The following is an 11099-nucleotide window of genomic DNA, read 5'->3' as shown; positions in this document are numbered from 1 at the left end:
CGACCATTAGGCGCTAGTATATAATAGTAGTAATTCCCTAATAGTAGCTATTAGGATATTAGGCTAAGTAAAGGAAAAGTTATAATAGTAGTAATAGTAAGACTAGAAGTAATAAAGATATAAGAATAGATAGATTTTATTATTTACTCTTATTATAGTTAACTTAAATTATACTTTCTTACTAGTTACTTTACTTAATAAGATTATTACTTATTAGTCTATAGTAATAAAGGTTAATATTTATTAAACCTATTATCTCTTCTATATAAGCACCCTACTCTACTGTCTCGCTAGATAACTTTTACGGAACACTAGCGTAAAGCTCACCAGCCTTAGTGTGGGACCAGGTAAGAGAAGTATAGACCTTAACCCCGTGTAACAGTATTTATAATCAAAACATAGAGTATAGAAATAGAGAGAATTAGAAAAGATAACACATATTAATAAAGCTGAATACCCACTTATAGACTAGTGATTAAGTTAAAGATTTACTTTTAAACTAGCATCTTTAAAACTACTTTACTAATTTATACGTTACAAAAACGTTATTTATCTTTCTACATCTATAACTCTATAGTTAATAATAGCTTATAATAATAAAAAATGGATATCTTCTTCATCGCGTAGTAATATACTATTGGATAAGAAATAAATAAAAACTTTTTTATCTTAAGATTTTGTAACGGGCTGAACGCCCTTTGCCTCCCATACTCGTCTAAGACCTCGTGTACTCCACCTGCCCGGCCCGATTGTTACCCCAGTAACCAGCATTGTATATAGATAGCTACGTAGCTGAGAGCTTAGCTCTCTATCGAATACAATCTCTTGTTACCTAGGCTTGTCCGATCGTGCTTCCGAGCTTAAGACTACTCCCCTTACAGATTTTCCTAATACGCATCTACATTTCGCTCTTTATAGATTTGCCTAGATTTAATCTTTAGCTAACTCTAGCTATTTCAGCATGTATATTCGTTAAAATAAAGTATATTAAGGAGTAGATTAAGTGGCGTATGGTCTACTCCTCAAGTATCTAAACCAATATATGTAGTAAATAGAGGGATAGGAGTTAAGTAATAGACAATTTGAACGCTAAGCTATTATAAATAGTATAAGAGTAACTCTCTAGGTTAAAAAATGTTGATAGTTTTTAAATAATGAAAGTACTCTGTAATGGTAGATCACGAGAGCTGAAGCCTACACCGACAGTAATGCTACCTGCAGGAATTGTCCACTTCTGCGAAGTGACATCCCAATAACTCACATCACGCCGCGCTAAGTTGAAGAGCACAGATTTGGACTCGTTAGGGTTCAGAAGGATCTTCTCGAAGCCTCGTAAACTGCGCACTGGCATTCCCGCCTCACTCGGATACGAGAGATAGAGTTGAGGGACAGCAGCTCCCCGCTTTGGACCCGTGTTAGTGACGGTAACCTCAACTGTTACCAGAGTCGCCCAAAGCTCCACATTGCCACCGGGATGTATTGGTGCATTGGGATCCGGAGTACGCGAGGCGTTAGCTACCACAATCTGAGTCTTTGGATTTGAAACCTCAAAGGTGGTGTAGCTGAGCCCAAAGCCGAAGGGGAATGCGACACTCTTATTCTCGGCATCGAATTCCTTGTAGTCTATCAAATTACCTTCTACAAAATCTGCTTGCCAGGCAACAGGTTTATTCGTATCTTGCAAAGTCGTGCTGTTCTCGATGTTGTGTCGATAATCCATCTCGTTGTTCGCAATGGTATATGGAAGCTTGCCAGATGGATTCACGTCTCCCCAAAGAATGTCGACGATGGATTTGCCTGTTTCCTCTCCAGGCATGTGAGCTACAAGGATAGCGGTAATGTTTGCGTTATTTTGCCAGGGCATGGTATTCGGTGATGCACCGTGAAGAACAACAACCGTGTTGTTACATACACTAGTGACACGTTCCACAACCGTTGTGGAATTCCACTCTGGGATCAAAGTCGTGCGGTCGGAGCCTTCGCTAGCCCACGACTTAAGGAAGACGATGCAGACGTCTATTGGTACTGGTGCTAACGATGACAGCCCAATCTGTGAGATGAACTTGTTATCCGTAATGTACTGGACATGAGCGCCATACGACTGTCCCCGAGATTTTATGGCGTCAAGTGGAGGGCTGATCTGGTAGAAACGCCCAGTGCCACTGCCACCACCAACAGGAAGAGTTCCAATGTCGAAATCATCACTGTAGTACTGGCCAGTGGTGAGATCCGCAGCATCGTTTCCGAAGACAGCAATCTTCATTGGCTGCTGAAGTGGCAGTGTGTTGTTGGTATTCTTCAAAAGGACAGTACCTGCAGCACCCAATTCTCTAATCAGCTGAGTGGATGCTGCGCTCCGAACGTTTACCTCGGGGCCATAGGTGTAGTTGTAGAGGTAAGCTGACTCTGGGAAAAAGTTCAGCTTTGGCGTATAAGCATCGATACGAGGATAGTTGTTGTCTTGACCGAGGTAGTAATATGGCGTCATGATGCGAAGAATCATATCATCGAGTCGTCCAAGGGCGAGGGAACCATTATTCCTGTTATCATAATTAGCCAAAACAAGACTCCAAGATTTCGCGTAAGCCGTACACTGCCATGGTAACATTGGCACCAAAGTAAGTTGGCGTCCCAGATGTGAAACCGATGCCTCCGGGCATGTCCATGTCAAGTCCAGCTTCAATCGCCGCGACACCAGTATGAGTCGCAAGCCAATCAGACATTACATAACCCTGGAATCCAAGCTCTTCCTTCAACAGGCCGTTGAGTGTCTTGGAGTTTTGGCATCCATAGCTTAACTTGTTATCAGCGGGAAAACATCACCGAGGATCCCAGGATACTCACCTTCCGTTGATACGGTTGTAGGAGCACATCACAGACGCAGATCCGGCTCTAACTGCGTTCGCAAAAGGCCAGAGATATGTCTCGTGCATAGTCTTTTTGAATTAGCAGGCTTCGAGATTTGTGTAGACAATGCTTACCTTGTCATCGACATTCGAGCTAACAGCTTCGATAGTAACACCGTTCTCGCTCACGGAGGGATTTCTCTGTGTCTCTTGCTCATTTAAGATGAAGTGCTTGACGCAGGCTTGAACTCCTACGCTCTGCATGCCTTCAATCGTATCTTCGACAAGTGCACCAGAAAGGTAGGAATCTGGGCTAAAACCCTCCCAGTTGCGGCCTCCGAAGGGTGAACGGCCTAGCGGTCCAACGACGGGCCCGAGGGCCACATGCGAGCCCTTTCCGCGGAACTCACTAGCCATATGGACCCCACGTTCCCGAGCGAGTGAACGGTCCCATGAAGCAGCGACAGTGAGGCCGGCAGGAAACACAGATGCATCGATAGCTTGGCGGATAGCGAGAGGGCCATCTTGAAGACATAGGCCGCTGAAATTGAGGCGAGGTATCGGGCTGATGTTTCCCACGCAAGGACCCGGAGTACCTGTTAATGACAGATTAGCAGTCCGCCCGATTGTGGGTCTGTGTGTAGTATTAACGTACCAGTCACCATCTGAGCCTTTTCTTCAAGATTTAGGTTGCTCAGGAACGTCTTTGCCTTGCTCAATGCTGCTTCCCATCCCCCAATTCCTGTGATGTTTGCTGAGAAAACTTTAGTTTTTATACGACGAGAGGGACAAACAGCCAACTTACGAGAAGGATACACCGCTGGACTACCTCCATATTGACTATAATTTCCATACTGAGCACTCTTGGACTGTGCGCTCGCGAGTGCGACGAAGGAGAGTATCAAAGAACCTTGCATCATGTTTACATGAAGATATCATAAACACATGCATCTTGCTTCTCTTTTGTACCTACGACAACCCCCATCCCCACCTTACGAACATACGCTAGTTTACACCGGGTCTTTGACCGGGATAGACTTTTATCCCCCACATGATCCGATTGCGGGGTTAATAGACCCGAAAAGCCATGGTCACTGCGCGTAAACATCTCCAAGGTGCCTCCGTTCCTCGGCAGATATTCGGGAGGCGCTCTGCGGAACGTCACCAAGATGCGGGGAAAAGCCAAGCGTCGAAAAGCTTCCTAGCGTTGGCCCATCATTGAGAGCGTGGAGGAATTAAGGCTTTTAGCCTCGGCGGCTAAGATACAAGCGGCATGGCATACTGACATGTCCTGCAGCGGCCAGGTTTGCGTGCGTGTGCGGAGATGCTCATACCTTGGGGATCATAATTGCATTGGTCCTTTTGTCTCGCTTACTTGTGTAAATGTGGTTTATGAGGGAAGGGCGTTGCGTTGGTACGATTGCGATATCGATAGCGAGGCACATAGGTGGATGGCAGGCCATGAACAAGGATCGTGAACGTCACGTGCAACATGGAAAGCAGCAGCACTACTGTGGGTACCGCTCTTGCATGTGCGGAGTATATACTGCCGAGGATCAGGAAAAATGGTGCGTCATTGTCTTGATGCAGGGAAAGGCTGCGACCAAATAGCTACACGAGGCATGTACACTTCCGGATATTACGGGAATAAGACTACGATATCCGCGTTTACACTCGATACACACTCGCTTCAACCAACCAAATGAGCCGAAGTGAACGATTTAAACTTCTTTACCATTCCCATATTCAAATATCAAAGCACTAATGTCGAAATTTTCAATCGTCCGAGCCTATATGTTCAGCTCAGTATATTAAGCCCAGTTTCGAGCATACTTCACTCACATTGACCGCCATTACATCTTAATTCTCATACATACCGTTAATATCAATCAACAAGCTCGTCCCACAGTGGCGGAGCGATTCGGATAAACCAAGAGGTAGCCGTGGACAACACAGATAGAACAGCTGCATTGCATGACTGTGTAGTCTACCAGATGCGAAGACAGTGTTATAGTAAACCTTACTTCCCACAGCTAAGGAAAGTGGTTAGGACAAATGCGCAGGGGAACTCCAGATACCACAGTGCCACTAAACTGTCTACGACTCCGTGCGCGCCTTGCACGTATCTGGGGACTATAGGTTTCGGTGAATGACGCTGACGCCATGACGTTCAGATGGGGTATTAAGAAGAACTAGAGCTTGAATTACTGGCATTTGCAGGGGTATGCTTGAGGCGATTTGCTGGCAGTTTCTTCTGACATCTTACCGGCAAAAAATCGAGTCGAGATGTAGGCGCGACTTGGTTCGTCAAGGGCGGCGTTGCCTTAAATCCCGAGGGTCACTTAGCCTTTGCCGCTAGCACGCGATAGTAACCGGCATATTCCCTCTGTGCCGGTTGGTTTCCCACACCGCCGTGTAGGAACTAGTGCGCGGGATATACGGCAATAGAAAATGCGGCATGAATCTGCGGACGTACCGCACTATCGACGCTTCACGTAACTTAGCGGATTCAGCCTAAGCTTCCCATGCCGATACAGCATCTTTGATTTCTATCCACACCCCACGGCATGACCCCAAGGAACGCGTACCCAGTCAGCTCGCTTACTCGACAGCGTTCTAAAGCTCTTCCCTTGTCAAAGTCTCTTATCATCGTTATCTCACTCTGGACACCACACAATAAATCCACTAAAAGGTTTAACAATCCATCTTTTCTAGAAACAGCAATGAAGTAATTGGTCACTGCGACGATATTGATAGGCATTGTCTCTTCAGTTACTGGCACTCAACTTCAGTATTGTCGTGGTGACGAATCTTTGTGGATAGACCGATGGCTTGCACTATCATTTATAGCTTACGCTGTCATCTAGTTATATCAGCAAATTTCAAAATTTAAAACGGTTATGCCATGTTTTGCACCGGCTCGAGACGGACATGTCATCGATGTTCGTAGTATACTAAATAGCACAGAATAAAAGGTTAGCCCAGTGCAATGAATATCCGAACACTTGACTAATACAAGGAGACGTCATTATGAGCATTCGGACGACCGAGTGAGTAGGCATACTGGAATGTGACCTAGAATTTGACTTACAAAAGAGTTCAATAATCACCGCTACACGCCTTAGCAACCAGATGACACGCCAGAACACTGAATTACCAAGACGTAGGTGGAGGGAGACTACCACAATGCCCAATTCGTTTGTTATAGCTGCGAGGCATGTCATTGTAATAGTGCCAACGTAACGTCGAAGAAACAGGGTTGGATATTTCTGAATCAATACGACTATGTCATTTCAACTAGTCATCATAAGAAGCTAATCATTTTACATGCCAACTACGGTGTGTTTTCTAAATGCTGAACAAAAAAAAGGGCCAATTCTCACAGATTTCAGATATATTTGAACTCGACATAAGAATAAGTCATTAAGTAAATGGAATACCCTCTGAACTGGAGCTGGTTGGCGATGACAGAAAATGAGTTGGTATAGAGTAGGATAGCTTTTAGGATCCGGGCCAGCTTTCTTGTATCTATAGTTTTCTGTCACTATATGTTTTAGTTGTTATGATGTCATTAGGTGTCATTGAAATTTAAAGCGGACATACTAAGGCGTTTAGGATTCATTGAATCATCCAGCTCTCCTTAGTAGCAGTTGCTACTTTGTCATGATAAGGGAAATATATCGGACTTAGAGGCATCTCATCACCGTAAGGATATTCTAGTACCAGTAATAGAGAATGCTCACTTAGCTGATAGATTGTGACTTTAGGTAGCATTCAGATGATACTTGGCACTACATGGCTGGCCTCGATTGTTTTTACGCCAATGCGTGGTTATTTATATCACGTGCGATATCTCGAACTTGGACGCGCAATTATAGTCACTGTCTGGCATCGCCAATTTGGTACATCGAGCATGTCTAGCGCTTGGATGAACATCCTCCTGTTAGTAGTGGCCTTCTTATGCTCATTGACCTTCCTACTACCATAGAAGACGAGGAAGGTCTGGAACAAGGATTTTTGAGAGTAAAGCACGACATGTAACTGTATGATACATTAACACGAATAGAATAGTTGTATTGAAGGTGGCGTGCACTTTTCCGATTTTTTCAGGGTTACGATATTACCGCTGCAGCATTTTTTCGAATAGGCTGTTTGCCTCATTGGACTAGACTATTGCTAGGGTTGCAGCTCTTATATCTGTTTAACCGCACTCCCAGTAGCCTGTTTGTCCGAATGTTAGGATCTGTAAAAGATATTGGACATTGACATGGACCGCAATCCTTACGCCGAAGCGCTCGTTGTGGAGCTTTTCATGTCGCCCTGTAGTGTTTTCGACCATCATCTTACGTTCTCTTTTCTGCACAGCGCTAGAGATTTACGTGGCAGAGAACCTCACCTATAGTCAGATCCTCTAGTCCTTTATGTGTAACAAGTGCTGCTTATATTTGTTGGCACCATGCCGCGCACCATAGTGTAGCACACTACTGCGAAAGCGAAGATGGCCAAGGTAGCCGTAGAATGTGTATCAAATGATTATAAAAGTAAGCGGGTACAAGCGCGAGTTGCTTCGGGGCGCATCATCCGTTGGCTTGAAGGATGAAACCCCTGAGTCTTGCTTTGGGATCGAAATTCACCGCTCGCTTTCTTGCGCTGCTCACTTCCATATACGTTACACTCAAGTTGTGGTTGTCTTCCATCAAGGATAAAGGATAAGGGTTTGTTCCAACCCTTATGGATAAGCCCTGCAGACCAAGCACGGGTCACAAAAATAGAACATAGATTAGTTCTCCATAGAATAACTGTCAGGGAAGAGCAGGCCGGCCTATAGTAGGACAGAGCTTTGACCCAACACTGCGCAAATTGCACTTGTTATGCCGCCTTGACCCGTGCTGTTAGGGTTATGCCTCGACAATGTTCTCCAAGCAGTTGTCCAAGTACGGCTGCAAACACTGCCAGCTGTTGGAACCCACCTTTACGAGCGAAGAGTAACATCGTCTTGTGATCTTCCATCGTGTTCAACTAGAGGCGTCTGTCTCCTAACGTAAAAGTATAGTTTATGTAAGGCATAACCTCGGCATAATTGTTTTGTGGAGGCGACATTACTGTTTCTATTTTGAGCAGTGCGCCACTCGACACGATAACCAATCAGAGCTATGTATCACATCCCACTTTACCTTTTATGGTTACTTGCCAAGGTCCTCGGGTATGCATAGTGGCAATGATGCGTCATTTCCGCCCAAAACGTTCTTAGACCGTCATGGGTGGGGGGCACGCTACAGCCAGTGCTGGCCATTCTAGGGTCATAAAACTGGGGATACAATAATTCATCGCTAGATGAAGTCATAACGTTGCACTTTGGTCGTCGACGCCGAGCGTGGGCACTGTTCAGCCTCGCTGGGTACAAGCTTTCATTGTAACGTGATGTAATAAAAGAGGAGGAAATACGAGAGGGTATTGGTATATATGAGAGATGGGATGCTGCCCTCTGTTGGCCTCTATCCAAACATCAACTCATCAACTCTACACTAATACTTAATCACTACAACTACCACTTTCACACTTCAACAACACCACCTCCAAATCATCAACATGAAGTTCACCACCGCCGCCGCCGTCGCCTCCATGGCCGCCATCTCCTCCGCCCTTCCTCAGGCTTCTACTCCCTTCCCTCGCCCCGAGGCCGGCGACGTCTTCCGTCTAATGTCTCTGCGCACCGGCACTGAAATCCAGTACGGCAACGTCCAGGCCAAGGATGGCAACCTCGTCATCAATTCGCCCGATCAGAACAACAAGACCTGTGCCATCAACGGCGACCGCGAAAACGTCACCAGCGGCATCAACTACGCCTCCTTTACGCTCGACCAGGATGATGGCAGCGTCTACATCTACACATTCAACCCTCCTCTCCAGCTGTACGTCGACCGCAGCGGCATGGGCCAGGGCAACGTCCGCTACTCCACCGGTGTCCAGCCCATCGGCAAGAACCAGGAGCGCGGCCCCTTCAAGATCAACGACGAAGGTGACCTAGTCTTCGCTGCTGGTGGTCTGACCGGCGACGTTGGCTTCCAGGCTTGCCCCGGCGCTGTTGGTGGAGGCTGGAAGATTTGGCTCTCTGGTGTAGACAAGCCTGCTGGTTCTGAGGGATGCACCCCGTTCACCATGAAGGCGCTGAAGGAGACCGAGACCAAGAAGTGCCTCTACTCTTCTGCTCCTGCTTAGATGCTGAGCTGGTAGAGATCTTTGAACTGTACAAATTGACGATCTGAAGACAGGACTTCTGTTTTCTAATGTATATGTATTATCGCGGTTGAGCGTCTGCATAATTTTTCGTTTATGATAACTAGAATTGGAAATGAATACGTTTATCTTTGCATTGCGTTCTTATTGTATTTCTTGTTCTGTCATCAAAGTAGGACCAGACTAAGCTGGCGCTCGCATGAGAACCCCCGACTAATCCTTTAGACCACATGTAAGTTATAAATAGGTATTCGTTCCTCCTGTGTTGAGATCACATGAGCGGTCCGCATATACCGGTACAATTTCAGATGGGCGACTTCGGTCCCCACGTGGATATTCGGGTCGGCAGTCTGATGGAGGGATGAAAAGTGAATCGCAGAGTGGCCCACCAACAGCTTAGCGCGATCGCCCTTGTACTTCATCACTTTCGCGTCCTTGACGCGCAAAGGACAGGAACGAAGGAAAATACAGTGCACCTCTTCAGCCTCAGGATTTGCATGTCAACCCCAAGCTGTTTTAGGAACCAGTTGCGGATGTGAACGGAAACGAGCGAGTCAGCCCCGTGTTCATCTATGGTCATACCCGCATTCATCTGGGCAGGGTCAAACTGAAGCATGTTGCCCAGGGCGTGCGTACAACTCTTCATCAAAATTGCTAGACCTTCTTTTGGATCCTGGATGGCCGCCAACTCCACCCCAACTTTGATTTTCTCGTCGGCTTGCTCCTGAATGTTACCCTCTTCTTGCGCACGTTCTTGCTGAAGGTAGCCTGATAGCCGTGAGTCTTCATCTCTCTGCTTGCCTATCCAGTCGTGGTAAAGAAAATCTCCGAAAGGTAGAGCAGTGTCTTGCTTCTGAACGGAAAACGTAGCCTAGTCATATTAGGAAACTATTGGCGATGAAGGATTCCTGCAATCCGCCACTCCGGCGATTTCGCACGAGGCTTGGCATATAATGGTTCGCCGCGCTGTAAGCGGACTGGCCATGAGTTCCAAAAATCGACGTTTTGGACGAAAGCATTATGGAAAAGTCCACCGCCTCATCTTCACCGAAGAGCTCATCAAGGTTGCAAGTTCCGGCCACCTTCAATGCTCGCACCGCTTCGAAGTCGTTTCAGAGTGTGTCGACGAAGGGACGGTCCCGAAGTACCATGGCACCATTGATGATACCTCTAGTGGACGGTAGAGTCGATTTGATCTCTCTGTTTACCTTTTCCAAGCCCTCCTTGCTTGTAATATCCACTGATACAGCGCGTAGCAAAAGTCTCTACTGAGACATGAATCCGAACACTCCGGCCGGGATGTTGGGATGTCAGCTCGTTGACACGACGTTTCGAGCCCTGTTTTCTACCATCCATCGAGAAATAGAGATCCCAAGACTACCTTTCATGCCACATCGAATCTGACTCTTATCAGGACCGAACACATCTTTCTGTCCCTTGATACTAGCGTCAGTGGTGACTTGACTGTTGGTCACTCGATCTGTCACCTCGGTGGCTTGGCAGTCTTTGGCTGCGGTCCGAGCATTGAAGCTATGCAGAGGAAGAACTTTGGGAATTAAGAACGCACTGTCTCTGAGTGCAAGAAGGGATTCGTGAGTTCAGAGTATTTCGCTCTAATTGGGCTGATCCGTGATGGTGAGTCTAAGAAGAAGGTTTGCCAGCGGAGAAAGGTCCTCACGCATGGAATATGGTAATCAAATAACGGTGGATAGATTTCTGGTCGGGAAGGGACGAAAGGTCATCCATAGGTTTACAAAAGGTCGATATGTAAATGCCGCTCTCTAATCGCACGAATAGATTGAGAATCGAGACTGCGTCCTCTATCTCTAATACCGAAATATCTGTGACACGAGCTACATGAAAAATAGAGTTTTGATCTTTGATAGCTACAACGAACCTCGAGTCCGTACCATGGCTCGCTCTAGTTAAAATATCTTGAAGATGACACTCTTTATCTCGCAGTCCAGTCGGGTTCGAGATCCACAATCGACTACTAAATACTAGACGAAACACTCC

General features: G+C 46.2%; 5 protein-coding genes across 5 annotated transcripts; 1 reads left to right on the top strand and 4 right to left on the bottom strand.

The window, feature by feature from the left end:
• Positions 1-1147: 1147 nt before the first annotated feature.
• Positions 1148-3766, bottom strand: COCVIDRAFT_114803 (glycoside hydrolase family 3 protein; the record flags this gene model as incomplete). Its single annotated transcript, XM_014695232.1, has 5 exons — positions 1148-2540; positions 2593-2793; positions 2845-2936; positions 2982-3442; positions 3502-3766. The coding sequence occupies 5 exons, from the start codon at positions 3764-3766 to the stop codon at positions 1148-1150; spliced, it is 2412 nt and encodes an 803-aa protein (XP_014550718.1).
• Positions 3767-5355: 1589 nt separating this feature from the next.
• COCVIDRAFT_114773 (hypothetical protein) lies at positions 5356-5607 on the bottom strand (the record flags this gene model as incomplete). The annotated part of the gene is made up of 1 exon (XM_014695231.1): positions 5356-5607. One exon carries the CDS (start codon positions 5605-5607, stop codon positions 5356-5358), a length of 252 nt encoding a protein of 83 aa, XP_014550717.1.
• A 562-nt stretch (positions 5608-6169) lies between these two features.
• COCVIDRAFT_114812 (hypothetical protein) lies at positions 6170-6322 on the bottom strand (the record flags this gene model as incomplete). Its single annotated transcript, XM_014695230.1, has 1 exon — positions 6170-6322. A coding segment is annotated over one exon (153 nt), but the record flags the coding sequence as incomplete, so codon positions are not given.
• Positions 6323-8435: 2113 nt separating this feature from the next.
• Positions 8436-9065, top strand: COCVIDRAFT_114806 (hypothetical protein; the record flags this gene model as incomplete). Its single annotated transcript, XM_014695229.1, has 1 exon — positions 8436-9065. The coding sequence occupies one exon, from the start codon at positions 8436-8438 to the stop codon at positions 9063-9065; it is 630 nt and encodes a 209-aa protein (XP_014550715.1).
• A 439-nt stretch (positions 9066-9504) lies between these two features.
• COCVIDRAFT_31632 (hypothetical protein) lies at positions 9505-10102 on the bottom strand (the record flags this gene model as incomplete). The annotated part of the gene is made up of 2 exons (XM_014695228.1): positions 9505-9954; positions 10022-10102. 2 exons carry the CDS (start codon positions 10100-10102, stop codon positions 9505-9507), a joined length of 531 nt encoding a protein of 176 aa, XP_014550714.1.
• Positions 10103-11099: the final 997 nt, after the last annotated feature.

This window comes from Bipolaris victoriae (genome assembly GCF_000527765.1).
Source record: "Bipolaris victoriae FI3 unplaced genomic scaffold scaffold_171, whole genome shotgun sequence".
NCBI classification, from domain to species: Eukaryota; Fungi; Ascomycota; class Dothideomycetes; order Pleosporales; family Pleosporaceae; genus Bipolaris; species Bipolaris victoriae.
This window is presented reverse-complemented; position numbering and strand designations above follow the sequence as displayed.